The sequence below is a fragment of the Strix aluco genome, chromosome 2, assembly GCF_031877795.1.
Source record: "Strix aluco isolate bStrAlu1 chromosome 2, bStrAlu1.hap1, whole genome shotgun sequence".
Lineage (NCBI taxonomy): Eukaryota > Metazoa > Chordata > Aves > Strigiformes > Strigidae > Strix > Strix aluco.
Genome location: NC_133932.1, coordinates 19,144,034 through 19,159,128, shown reverse-complemented (window position 1 = coordinate 19,159,128; position 15,095 = coordinate 19,144,034). Strand labels below are relative to the sequence as shown.

Here is a 15,095-nt window from a genome sequence, read left to right as displayed (position 1 = left end):
CACGTGAAGCCAATGGGAAATTGCTGCAGGCCATCCCACTTGCATTACTGACTTACATTACAGAGGTCCCTGACTAAGACCTGTGTTCCAAGCTGCCTCAAAAAATAGAAGTTGCAGTTCCAACCCCCTTCTTGAGACTTCAGAAGATAGAGTTTGCAAACAGGATAGCATTAACATATATACATCCTGCTGTTACAGGAAATTACAGAGATATAGCCTACTTATCTTGCTGTTAGTGCTCTTTCTATTTTCCTGTATCTATATACCACTTCTCATTAGTTAAGTTAGTTTAGTCATGGGAAGATACCTTTCAAAATCAGTTCATAAAAATACAAAATATATGAATGAGCATAAAGTTACCATCTATTTTTCAGTAAACTACGGCCATATAACTGTCACTGCTAGCTGAAGAAGATTTATTATATCAACCCAATCTGAAAATACTGTTCTCTGAGCTGTTTTTCTGTAATTTTATATTAAATACTTTTCCACTCACTACCCTGTAACCCACTGTCAAGAATTTATGCCTGTTGGTACGTTTTGGAAGCCAGGAAAAGCCTGTATGCACACTTCTACTTTCTCAAATCCTCTGGCCCTCCCCTCCTGCAGCAACAAGTACTGCAAACAGTTCTCCTGGTTTCTCACATGACAAAGGGAGAAGGTGCTTTGGACAACAGAAGTTTTAGCAGTCTTCAGCATGATGCTTCTGCAACCCCTAATTCGCATCAATCCTCCAAGTTTTGAGGAAAGAAAAGTGAAACTGTAAAGAGAGTTGTGCTGTTTCCATGATTGGTTTTCTTATTCTTGTCTTTCTGTGAGCAAAGCAAATGGAGTGCAGTAGAGGGTAAAATCAGAAGAAATAGTTGTTTGTCACTACTTGGAGGTTGGGTAGGTGAGGGACAAATAGTGGGTAAAATTAAACCATAGAAATACAATAACTGGCATAAATTTTGATTTTTTTTTGGTCTGCATTTATTATCAGCCATATATCTTTGGAAAAAAAAGTGTGAATTTCTTCAAGTTTCCATTCGTTGGGCTGGTTATCTATATTATCTCTTTCTACATACTTATTAGCATTACAAATACAATATGGATGAAGAAAGTTCTGTTTTATTCCTGATGCTTATGTTTACATGAATATGATAAGCAGAAATAAAAAAGAAATACCTTCATCATTGGGGTGAGATGTTTATTAGAATTCAGAAGTATGGAGGGGAACAAAAGCTGGTGTGTTTGTAGACCAAAGCTGCCGCATGAACTATTCTAAGTACATCTAATGCATCTCATTTGACAGCCTTATATTATTTCTCAAATACTAACCTATAAACAGATAAATCCATGCCATGTATGGTGAAAAGAGGAGGTGAAGTGACTTGGCCAAGGTATCACAAAAAACAAGTCCTCTGCCTGTGTGAACCACTGCATCTGCAAAACGTGTGCACAAAGAGGAATTCGCATTGTCTTCATGTTCCCCTGAGCCTTAGAGGGCAGTGTGTCAGCCTGAGCCTTTAGGATAAATTGATGTACCTTAAAAAATAATCTGAATCATGGCAGTTACCCAACAACCTCTGCAGATCATTACAACAGCTGATGTTTGCATCAGAATCATGGGTCATGGACCCTGGAACCATTCTGTCATCTCCATCCCTTATAAGGACCACCTTATACTGACTTGAAAGAGGTTTTAAGAGATAACAAAATCACAAGTCAGAACAATGAACAGAGCTCAAGGATTGCATCCTATTGACCATCCTATCTCAAATACTAGGTTATATCATCCCATTTTAAACCAAGAAATCCCAGCATTAAAGGCAGCCTTTAGCAGTGTATAAGTAGGAGGAAGAATGTAGACTAGTTTCTTTCCAAGAATAAGTAATTTGTTAATGACCAGCCACAAAAAATTTGGCTGCTCAGTTTTAATTTAATTATGTTCTGGTGAAAGAAAAAAAAGAAGGTTTTAATAGAACTGATTCTGACATAATATTTATATTGCTTGAAATTTGATTTAGAATCCTAAAGATTCCAGCGCTTTCACTTTAGCACTGAAGCAAAAACCAATTAAAAAAATAATCCATAATAAATAATGGATTCTGTTCAGATTCAGTTTAAGAGAGATTCTTTTGCTCTGTTAGATTAACCAAAACAATTCACCTCACATTTTTAGAACTGAATTTCAGCTGAATTCAACTGAATTTTCATATTTTACTTAATCTAATGACATTTCACCCTTAAGTTTCTCTCAACATTTTAAATGCTCATACCACTCTAGATACTCTTGTGGAAAGAACAAGGGATGTTCTTTGGTTCAAAATTAGTCCACAGAGTCTGACTGCATCAAAGATCACTTGCCCTTTTGACCCCAGAACATGTAAAGGAATTTAAACAAAATTAAGTCCGTGTATCAGGGGCTTCTGCACTTCATCAATATTCAGTATGCCATGATACATAACAGGTACTTATGGGACAGAAGAAACAAAGCTTATTTAATCTCTATTGTGAATTTATCCATTATCATAGGTGTATTATATTTAGAAGCTGTAAACTACAACAGAAATTTGAAAATGAGCAGAATAAAAAAAATTGCATACATAAGGTTACAGTAAAACACATTTTTGTGCTTTCATAAGTATATTGACATGGTTAAGGTATTATTTTAATCCTATTCTGAAATGTCAGGGAGTTTTTTGATTATTCATTACTACGCCTGATTGTGATCTTTATAAGATTCTGACATGTCTTGCACTTTAGAATACCCTTTATGTATGTTTTCCATTTACTATTTGAACAAACATGTTTTGCTCCTATTTCCCTTTGGTCTACATAAACTTTAAACTTCTGAGCTATACAAAACTGATGAGCCACCACCTCCTCCTTCATGGTTTATGAGTATCTTGCTGGTTTCTACACATGAGAAAGGTATAACTTCTCATTTCAAGAAGCTGTGAAGGCTACAGATCAGCTTTGGTTGTAACATGTGTGAGGTCCTAAATCCAAAATTAAGTAAACAAAACACCATGAGTCAGGGCTCCAACAAATAAATGAGGCACTGGACCTAACATTGTGACCTTTTTGTTATCTCATGGGTTTTTTTTCTTATTCCTCTTTGAGGTTTTATAACTTAAAGACATGAAGGCACACATTCTCAAGCTTCTCCCTTCAACTCTGATTTTGATCATGAACAAAAGCCAAGAGTTACAGTGAAGATGGGTCAAGCAGCAAACTTCAGATGCAGAGGTTTCTGGACAAGCATATATGCCTTGAAGAATTATGAAAAATATGTAAACTCATTGACACATGAAGAAGAAAACCAAAAGCGTTCATCTTCCATAACTTAACTGCCATAACTGTGCAGACATCTCCACAGCTAGCAATATCTAGATTTTTTTCTAAGAAAAAGGATTTCAAGGGAAGGAGTAAAATTTTCATAACTATGAGTCACAAACAGGTCATATGAGTCAGTCCAAAATTGTCTAGTCTTCACCAACTGTATAAGGCACCTAAACAAGCTGTTAAAATACCAGTGTGTAAAATCCAAAGTTATGTACATTATTTCCCATGCACAGTATTTGGGCCTGGGAATGGTACTTCAGCAAGTTGATTTGGTAAAGGTACACTGGCTTCCTACCTAAAACAGACCAAAAAAACCTAAACATTATTCAAGTTAACTATTCCCTCCCTCTCCTACTTCACAAAAAAAAAATCAAACAATTCTGAATCTGCTTTCACATCCAATGCTTTAGTACTAGGCTAAAAAGGGAGTTCAGATTTTTTTTTTTCCTTTCATCTTGAAACAAAGAATAACTGTGTGTAGCTTATTTACAAATACATTTATGTGTGTATCCACCAGACTTCTCCAGCTCTCCTCTTCCTATCTTTCTGCTCCTGTTAGTAATGAACAGTAACTTGCTTCAATTCACACGCTTGTTAGAATAAATTACCACATTTTCTGTAGTCAGACTTTTAAAAATATGCAATAGAGGTGCATATTATGTAAAAATGACCACATATGCAAACAAGCTTTTCTGAACATCTAGGGCTAAAATGTTTGAAATTGTTTACAATGACCATCTGAGCATGAAATGAGCTATTTAGCAAGGGTGGAGAATGAAGACCTTGTCTTATCACATCCTACCGAGCTTAATCCCAGTTCTATAGTTCAAGCTAAACCCTAGTGGACAAGCACAAAAAAAAGTTTTTCTTCCTATTCATGTTACTTTCTGCTCATCCATATTCTGGTTCTGAAGTACCTTCTGCCTGCCTAAGGAAAAGTCCATATACATTTGAAGTTATATCCTCAGAAAATACATGCAATTATGTATTAGTTGTAGGGTTTATAGGCTAGATATGCCAGTGAAATAGCACTGAGGCTGAAAAGAAGAAACTGGAAGAGCCATTTGGCTCAGATATCCTAGAAAATGCATATGCAATAAAAGAATCAATTTGTTAGTCGCCGAGAAAGGATTAGCGATTTTCATTTAACAACAAATAGCAGTTTAGGTGCTGGAATCCAGAGTAGGGAAAAATGCATTAACTGAAAAAAAAATAGAAGTTACTTTTCTCATTATTGGAGTATCACAATTATAGTTCAGTTTCACTATGAAGAATTGCTCCTTGATGGTTCTTGTTGAGTAATTTTGTTCAATAAGGGTCTGTCAATACAATTTGCTTTCAATTGTCAGTTTATACAATATCAAGAATAATGGGCTCACTCAGGTGTACTTGGAAATTGTAATAAAATATTAAATTGGGGGAAAAGAAAACTGATAATCATCTGGTTTAGTATTCTAGAGTTATGTCTGAGTTTGTTGAGAAGCTCCCTCCCTTCCTTTCCAACTCAGCAAGCTTAACAATCTGTCTGACATTCTTCAAAGACAGCAGCATACCATAAATTTTTCTATCCATGACTTCTACCAGGCAATATGGGTATGCATTTTCATAACAAACCCTTTACATGTGACTGAAATCAAGAGCTGCCAATGCACAGCAAGAGTAGTAAACTAAGAATTTCCCCAAAATGGAGCAAACAACACTGTACTTAGTTTGGAAGAGCTGGAATTTGAAGAAATAGATGCAGCCCTGGCAATGTAGTTATTGGGGTTTTCACAACATGTGTATATATGTGTATGTTTGTGTGTGTGTGCATGTGTAATTATGAAGGAAAGGGTAAGCTTCCACAGTTCAGGCCAGTGTAAATATCAGTAGGAGTGTGAACTGCTAAGTGGTTTAAGAACTCTATTTAATAAATGCAAGGATATCACTTGACAAAAAGTACTTATTGCTTACGTGAATCCATCTGCCATTATAGACCCCCATCAACTAAGTCCTGTTAATTTGTACTGCTAACAGGTGGGATAACTGCAAACTAAGTAATTTGTGACATAAATGATAGCTAAATCAAAGGAAGCTAGTTTGAAAATGGGCTTGTTTTTGTTAAAATCTAGGATAGATATTTGGAGGCCTGCTGAAAGCTTTGCTTCTAGAGAAATGTCTGCATAGCAGCAACAGACTTGATGTTACTCTCAAATATAAGCACTATTGCATTAGCATAGTTATGTCTAGGCTTAAAAAACACCGACATTCGAGGCAATTTATTTATGCAGAAAGATGTAACGCCCCATGCCAGCAGCATAAGTTAATCTTTAAGTTGGCTAAATGAGGATACCTCTTACGTAAGTGAACCTCTGCGCAGTGCAAAAGCAGACACCAAATTACACAAAACTGAACATCAGCTGTCAGTGCCATGGTAAAAGAAATACACTCCCCCCAACTATTGAGTGAAAAGTAGAAAGGGAAAAAAGGAAATCAACAGCTACATTGCCTTGCCAAGCTGTTTTCCAGATACTTATTTATAGCAGGCTTTCCAGTTTAGTTCTATGTTTCACTTAAAACATCTGTGGGGAATTTTGTAGAAAAAAGATGTAAAAGCATTTTGTCTTCAGTATGGAATAAATTTTCTGACTATTTTGAAGTCAATCTGCCACTTAGCTTGAGTTAAAGGGTTTGGTAAATAAAAACCATCTCATTATCTTTGTTCCCGGCGACCCTAAGAGCAGAATAATGCAGGCATTTTAAGCCTTCCATGTAGTTAATTTCACTGAAATCTTACACATAAACTATATGTGAAGCAATTAGGTTATAATTCAGCAAAGTTATTAAATGTTAAGTACTTCTGTTAGGCTTATGAAAGCTACTGTCCAATATGAGCCCAGCATCTCCTATAATGAAGGTGGGGTCACTGTGCTATCAAAGGCAGCAATTGAGCATGCTTCTCTCCCGTACCAGCACACAAACAGCAATCCTCTCACTTTTAATGAGAGAGGGTAAGCCTTGGAGACAGCATCAAGACTGCAATGGGCAGTTGATTTTGCCTGCCTATTGCTGTTCTAACAGCCAGAGGCTGCCACGATAACAGAGATATCACTGCTTAAATACCTTCTTGGAGCAAGGTTGCCTTGGGTGCCTTTGTACCTCAGTAAAGCAATGCTCAAAAAAGTCAGGTGTTTAGTGCAGTATTTTTCAATACAAAGGAACAAAGGGTACATCCCTTCTCTGTTTGTACTAAAGTGATTAAGGATTCAAGGATGATCTTATATTTTCCACTGAATCATGCACAGTAAGATCCAGTTCTGAGTCTCTCACATCCCAGATGAGCAATCCCTTCAACAGATTTCTTTTTTTCTTTTGTCAAAAATGTAGTAAATGTGTGGGTTTTTTGCTCACATGTACAGCAAAGCTGGTTTTAGCAGTTTAGAAAATTAACATGAAATGGAAATTACATCCTCTGGTCATCTCTGTAACAGAGAGGCAATTCAGAATTAAGATTGTGCTTAATGTAAATACAAATATGATCAAGTGAAAAAGGAAGAGTTAAATAGCAGCAGTCTTAGGGCTAACAGCAATTTCTGACTTGTACTGTGGAGTTTCACACCACCTGCGCCCCCACATGCACTCTTCCTCAAAGAAACACACCTCGTCCATTGGATTTATCACAGTTCTTCACTGGCTTTCAACTACCTGACAATCCTCACTTTCCAGAAGGTGAGCAGTCTCTCCCTTTCTGTGGGGTAGCTGCTTGGCTCATTTTTTTCCATTGTGGACATGATCAAACAATAACATTTATTTCCATTGCCTTGCTAGGGTGTATGTTGTACATCATGTAGCTGCATTTCCACTTTTCCCCTGTTTTGAGTATTTCTTCAGATTGAATCAGGTTTCTTAGTAAAAGACATATAATAGCAAGAAATTCTGAACGAGGTTTATTAAACAAACCACATTTAAGAGTTCTGATTTAAGTCCAAAAAATGTGATAAAAAGCTTTACAAGCACTCAGAAAACAACAGTGCTGGGGACCTTATAAAATAAGCTTGTAGGTAGGGACATAGTTGAGCAGCCAATTCATGAGTGCAGTTAAGCCATTTATAATCTAATGGAATCAGTGATATGCTATACATAACACTATGTTCAAAACAGAGAATTTTACGGGGCCTGGAGTATTTCCTCTTCCACAGAGCTGTTTGGTTACAGATAACAATCTTATCGTTATGCTGACTGCCAAAATAGCCTAAGAGCTACTAAACGCTCTGAGATATCCCAAGGAGAAGAAAAATACGCATTTTACAAACTGATGACAAAAGACACCCAAACAGTCATAAGAAAAGACATCAAAGTTGCTGAGAAGCTTCTATTCAAAGAAAGAAACAAAGAAATAAAAGCACTTAAGAAAAGTAAGAATCATCATGTATTAATGAGGCCTATAACTATTGCAATAGATAAAATGGGGCATAGAGAAGTAGAACAGTTTCTTTTGTATAGCAAATCAATAACATTATATAATTTTTCAATTTTCTCCCTACTTTTATCATGATAGATTTTTCCTCTTTGAGAAAAACTGTCAGTAACATTACAGGTAAGATGTCCTGAAAGGATACAAGCGTGGCATTAGCCCATGTACAGATTAATTTTACATAGAAGTATGTAGTTTAGAAAGGAACAGAACTGAACTTTGATCCAGTTTCAACTATAATTAGGATACATGTATTTATTCTTCATTTATTAGCTTTGGTGGAAGATGGTGTTTAATGGCTCCAGAAGAGAATGGATAACACATAAAGCCTTTCTGGGAAAGGATGCCTCTAACCTGTCCTTCTTTCCTGTTTCAGCCCAGTATCTGATAGCAGCCCATTTACCTGGCATGGCCTTCTCATTCTGGGCCTACTACTACCTGTGGGGTCCCTCATGCCATCATACAGCTGTGCCCCTGCTGGGGACCTCGCCAGAGGCAGTGTAGAATACTGTGCTGGCAACACAAGCAATGGGGCTTTCTCACTCATTTTAAGAGAATTATAGTATTCAAATTGTGATAAAAGTTATTAAAAAAAGTTAAGGTGGTTTTCGTGAGATACAAGTTGCAAACACAGAAGCACACAAAGGATTTAAAGACTATATCAATACATAATTATATTTTCCCTTTCCAAGTTTGTTTTGCTTCCATGTTTTAGCAAGGGAATGTAAATTTTTAGGGAAGAGTCAAGAGTCACATAAAATCTGGGATTTTATAGAGGCATTTTTAAAGTTATGTTTCCCTGGTGCACATGGGCATGCTTCCAATATTTAGGTTGACCACTTAACTACAGATCAGTTTCCCTCACAATTTCTCCTGTACATTGATTCAGGAAAATGGCTAGTTCCTGAAAAGTAATTTATCTTTTCCATTTCCTTTCCTTTCAGTTTGGCTTTTTATTGGAAGGGACATCCAATCTCCCAGTCTGACCAATACCAAATTTTGTTTCCCTAAGATGTGTGGAGAGATGGGGCAAAGGGTGAAGGGAAAATTGATGTGGGGGAATAGGCTGGAATACCTACCAGAGGAAATGCTGGGGGGTAAAGATCCACCCCCTGACACTGGATGTGAGGCCAGGATGCTATTTAAAAATCCCGCCCTCAGGAATCTCGAAAGAGACTTCACCCCAATGGTCGGAAAGGATCCTTTCAAAGAGATAAAAATGATCATTAATCAAATGACTTGTTCTTTGGCTGATAAAAGAAGTTGACTGTTTAAAGAAAGAATAACCAAATCTCTGCAGAGTTAACAGTGGTTTCACTGGAACAGATCTTATAAAAAGCAGTTAAAAGTCTTTGTTTGCTTTTTAACCAAATTATACAATACACAGCTTTAACCAGAAAGAGGTTGTTTTCTGTATACTTTGCAGGTGGAGAATTCCAGCACTTCTAGGAGGAATGGAAAAATTTGATATTTTAAAGGCAAATTACACCTGCTAGATATTCATAATGCATTCCAAATGATACCACAGAGGCATTTTACAGTATTGTATACCACTCAAAGACAGACCAATAGAGCTGAAGCTATACCAGTGAAGCTGTGTTTTATACTAGTATTTTAAAGCCACCTGACAAAAGTCACGTCAGGCAAGGGGAGAAGTGGAACCCTGACTTCTGTGTCAGGGCAGCTACATCAGTCAGAGCTTCTATCACATCTCCCAACACCTATCAATATATTGACGCAGGCAAAAACCAGAAGTAGAGACATGGCCCCTTTCTGCTTTGCTCTCACCAGAAGCTTAACACATTTTATGCTTTCAACATAATAAACTTTATATTCTTCTCACTGCCTAAATGTACAGTTTTATTTCTGGAAACGATGATTATCTCATACACCTCTTTTAAAATAAGTACTTGTACCATATCTATTATAGTGATGATAAATAAGGACTCTTATCATTTGATCCACTGTTTCAGCTTTCAGCGTATGTACAGAGGTCTAGAGACATCATTTCAGCTAGCTCGTGTTAGTGAATGCCAGCATCAAAAATGGATCTGAAATGAGAGCTCTACACATCTTGCTTAAAAGCACAAGAGTCAAGATTCTCCCACCTTGCAATAAATTTAAATTGACAATCAGAATAAATTGTGTATTTTTGCAAGTACATCAAGCAAGCATCCATCCAAAAATTTAGGCAATGGCAAGTTTGTTTTTATCATCTTGCAGGTATCTCATATTTGTTCTTTTGAGAGACAGAAATCATCTTTATATACAATGAGAAAAATAAACGGCCCTCTTAAAATTTATGCAACAGCTGGGATTTTTTTTAACTAATAAAAATATAACAAGGAAAATTTAGCCTCAAAACACACATATGTATTTTCTGAACTTAAAGTAGCCTAAGAGAGCTTTGAAATTTTCTCCTATTTTCAGGCAAGAGTTCTACTGTTTCTCCTCAATATGCTTGTCCTTTAAATTTGTTATTAGACCTGCTGCAGTCTGTGGAAAAATAATCCATTTAATTAGTGTTCTGGATGCAGTATTTTTATATCCAACAGCTAAAGATAAGGCATTAAAGTTCCCTCTGGCCACTCCAGAAAAGCCTTTGGCATTCTTGTAAAAGTGATTCCAAATTCCATGGCTTTCATTTTAAAATATTTTCAGAAGTTATCATGGATAGAGAGTCCAGAATGCAATACATAGAAATTCAATTTTAGAATGGAAAATTGTTCCATTAAGTCCAAGATGTTTGGTCCTAAACAGCATCTTAAAACATGAAGGCTAAATAATGAGCATATGAAGACTTCCCAAATAAAACTTTGCTTCTCTATTTCAAAATATGAATTATACCAACCATAAAGTACACCCACTGTGAGTCACATGCCATATGTACAGACATTCAGAAAAGCCAAACAGCTTGAGCTTCACCATTGACATTTTCCTACATTTTGATGGTGTTAAATGGCAAATAACTCGAGTTTCCTAGCACTCTTACAATAAGTTACTTTGTTATAGAAAGTAATGAAGACAAAACCAAATTTATTTCACTTATTGTACATATTCAGAAACAAAAACAAGGAGCAGCAAATTTTCAAGCAATTCAATCTGTGAATACTAAGAAGAGAGCTAAAATTATTGAGGCTTTATAAGCAGCAAATAAGTAAAAGAATACATATAAACAATGTTTTTCTCTCACTTAAAAGGTAGGATTCAGTTGCTTAAGCATAAATGCTTTTTGTCATTTGAGATGCTCTAGAAAATCTGAGACATTCACATTTGAGTGGCAGATGTGGCAAGATCTGCAGAAGATTTGCATTCTTTGAAAGTGGCAGCAAGAGGCAAAGTAGGAGTTGGGTATCTAAGAGTAGGCATCTACAGTTGTTTTAGGCAACTGAATCCCATCCAAATATTCTACTATTACCTCAAAAATATCTCTGATTAAGTAGAATAGAGTTACAAGAACAAGACCTCATTTAGTGTCTTCTAGAAGTCCACAAACAGCTTCTGAGAAGGACAAGGTTGGTAACACTCAGCCCTGATCAGCATCCACCAACACAAAAATGCAGACAAAGGAGAGGTTGAAAGTTCATTTGTCTTAAAACATGCATGGTCATAAAGTAAAATACAGCATATGCCCCAGAATGAACAAATGGGTTCTTTTGGTATTATTGTCTGTACAATGTGAACAGGGTTTGAGACATTACATGACTATATATACGGAAGTTGATTATCACTGCAGGTAGTTGGGAAAGAAAATTAATTCTTGTAAGTCCCATCAATCACCACCAGAAGGACAGAGGTTTAATAAGAGTTTTGAGCATTTACAGCAATTTAGAAGCTTACTCAAATTTTTACTTGTTTGCATAAACATTCATGAAATCTTTGACAGAAAATCTGCAACAAAAAACCATGTTCAAGACAGAAAGGGAAAAAGCTCTTTGCTAACACAACAAAGAAGAAGGGAGGTGGGATCATGATAAACAGAAAACACTAGCTTCTCTGAAATATTACAAACCTCCGTGTGGAAATCAATGAAGAATTGCATTTCCTTCTATCTGAACTTTTTTTTTTTTTATTTGTCAATGAAGATGTAATCTTTCCTCTTTTTCCAAACTAGAATCATGCTTAGCTAAAGAAAAAGTCCACCAAAAATGTGCCTGCTGCTTTATATCCTGCTGCTTCGTGCTCCAAGCTGCAAAAGCAATATTCATTTTTTAGAGGTGTATGATAGCAATAGAAATCTTAATGCTTAATTTAATCAGTCTCTTTAAAGCAACCGCACTGGACACTTTCAAGATGCTAGGATATTATTTCTTTAGTTAACCAACTTGCTTGAGAAATGCCATTCTGTTAGTGTACATCATACAGAGACTAGTGCTATACACCCATTTTGTGTAAAAATTAACACTCATTTTTGCAGTGGGTGCAGTTACACTAAGGAGAAGACCTTTTAGTATAAGGTCTTACTGGCTCTAAACTGGGAAAAGGAAACATGAATATTAAGCTATGATTCCTCAGTGCCCTGAAATACAGCTGTTATTTAGCAGCTTACAGGCATGGATTTATTGAGGGAAAAACCCAACCTCTCCCCCCTCCAGAGTTATACACTATGAACATTATGTCATCTTAACATGGGAAACTACATCCGTTACAGATCTTAGTTGGAAAAGTGCATTGAAACAGTAAAAACATATGAAAATACTCTAAAGAGCTGACAGTTCATGAAGTATACACCGTTTACTGAGTCCTGTGATGCCAGTTTATAACTCGGCGTAAATTCTTCTGTTTCATAATTATTACAGCTAAGTGCCTGTGCTCAGAAGCAGTGGGGGACTGCTGAATCAATTAGTCTGCCTTCCACCTTCATCTGCTGTTCCAAGGGGAATATCATCCCACAAATTGTAGAATTTGATAGGGAAATCACTGGTACAGCATTCTAAACTGGCATGGTTTTAGTAGCATATTATCACACAGAACAGAAGGGCAAGAGTAGATAGCTGGGTAAAGGAAATACATATGCTTAGTTCAGCTCCAGAGCACATATATTAATTCACACACATTTCCTGGCACTTGCATCACGACAGCACGGCCAGCCAGAAGGAACAGCCATTACTCCTCACACCAAAGGCACATCCCACAGCCTAGGGCTAGTGGCACGATTCTTCAGCATTACTGTGCTGAAGAGTCCTAGACCTACAAAGGAGAGAAGGTTCTGCCATGCAGCTCAGCGATAGTACTGAACAGATGGATGGATGGATGGATGGATGGATGGATGGATGAAGAGAATGGCATCAAACACACCCGGTGCAATACTGGTGGAACACAATAGGCTAAAGTGAAACACACAGCTTCTGTTGGAATGGGGAGTGGAGGGCCCCTTGTGTGCTATAGTAAAAAGCATTTAGAAGGAACTATCTTGCACTTTAAAACTCTCAGGGATTGAGCAAGCTGAGAAACATTAACCTGACCCATTATTTTTGCTGCTGACACTGTGCAGAAACTTTCAGCAGAAGACCCTCAGAATTTTCCACAGAAACTGAACACAGTTTTATTCTGTTAATGACAGTACATACCCACTCACATCTGCTGACCTGAGTGTAAACATTCCCATCAGTTTTTCTCCCATATGCAGTAAAGTGCCAGCACAGTGGTGGCCGTCCTCAGGGGCCCACATCCCACCCTTTTCTCCTTGCCAGCTGCTGGCTTCTTTGCCCCACTACCGTCATCAGCACTTGAGCCGATGCCATGGCAGCCTCTGGGCCCACAGGACTCGCAGAGATGGCATCAGAAGCTGCTAAATTGTGCAGGTACAGGCAGGCAGGGCCATCAGCTTGTTCTGTTTGTGCCAGGGTCCCTGAGCCTTGCTGGGAGCAAACTAAGAATTTTTTTTTTTTTTTCCCCACTATAGCAATTGTACTTGTGGGACCTTAGTGAAGCTTGTGGAGATTTGCTTTTAAAAAGGAGAACATATCTAGAGTCTCTACATTGGCTGAAGTAGGTTATTAGAAAGCCTACTGAAGATGCAGACTGCTCTTCAGCCCTGTTATTTGTTGTTGTTGGGTTTTCTTACGTCTTACACCTTAAACTGATCTAACACTTTCTGCAGGTGGAATTGACCATTTTGGGTGCTGTGTATTTTTGGGTATCTAACAGCTTCAAATTCAAAAGGAACTCTTTGGCTGCTTAATTTAATAAACTGGAAGGAGAAGTGCTAGAGAGGTGACAATTACTGTCAGTTATTTCTTTTAACTAGTACCATCTCTTTATTAGTACCATCAAAAGAAGACTTTAGTTTGTTATTCTTTTCTCACAGATTTTGTAAAAAAAAAGAAAAAAATGCACAGTTAGTGTATTTAATATAAAAAAACAACTGATATTAGTTTCCATATAGTGAGTTGTTTTGATGCTTTTCATACAGGGATTATAAAATTCAGCTAAGAAATTTCTACAGATGAAGGCTTTGGGGAAGTGAGACAAAGGGCTATAATGAGCTTTCACATTCAGTTTGGCAGGAAGCAACTGAATGACTTCAGGATGTTTTCACTCCTATCTGCACTCTCATGAAGGTGGGACTGAAACATTTAGTAATGAAGTAATAGAGGACAATGTAGAAAGAGTTTTCCTCCTCCTGAATAGGGGAATTATCACTTAATGTCTGGGAGAAGGCTGGCTTCTGTTATGAGCACGTTCCATTGTAAAATAAAACCTGTTTTTATTGTTACTAGTGTTTCCTCAGGGAAGTTAGAAGAAGGGTTACTGCATTTTTTCCAAAATTATTTGTAATATATCCATTATGGAAAGTACTGAAAACTGGTTGATTTTTCTCTCCTATGATTTTATTGATTTATCCTTCCTAGACCACCAGGAATTGCACATTACTTCATAATCTTTTATTGGAGAACATATGGAAGGTTTTCATGAGGAATGGCTTTATAAAACTTTTAAATTATGATGTCAGATTACAATTTGTAGAGCATTTAAAAGGCTTGACTTGGAATGGAAAAAAAAGATCAGAAGCAGGGCTAAAATTTATCGCTGATGAATTTGTTGGATAACATTTTCAGTACATTCAGAAAGCATGGATCTATACAAATAATTTTAACTGTTTTGAATGTACTAATCTGTAGATCTAGAATATGATATTAATAATTTATTTTAGAGCTTTTTGACACATGTAGGAAAAGGTGACACACTATGGAGTGGTATGCCTAAATTTTTACCCACATAACTCACATGTCTTAGGAAAATATAATTTTTAAGATCACTGAACAATATTTTGCAATACATATCATAAAATATTAGAGCACAACAATTA

The 15,095-nt window shown here is 36.8% G+C and overlaps 1 protein-coding gene across 3 annotated transcripts in view; it reads right to left on the bottom strand.

Annotated features, from left to right (window-relative positions):
* Positions 1 to 15,095, bottom strand: part of EPHA6 (EPH receptor A6) — a 528,684-nt gene that overhangs the window by 74,846 nt on the left and 438,743 nt on the right. For 2 of the 3 annotated variants that reach the window (XM_074812331.1, XM_074812313.1), the window contains one exon: positions 8,863 to 8,985. The exons of the other annotated variant lie outside the window; for it this stretch is intronic. In XM_074812331.1, coding sequence (XP_074668432.1) covers positions 8,863 to 8,985 — 123 coding nt within the window. The remainder of the gene's footprint in view (positions 1 to 8,862; positions 8,986 to 15,095) is intronic. 3 annotated transcript variants of the gene reach the window in all.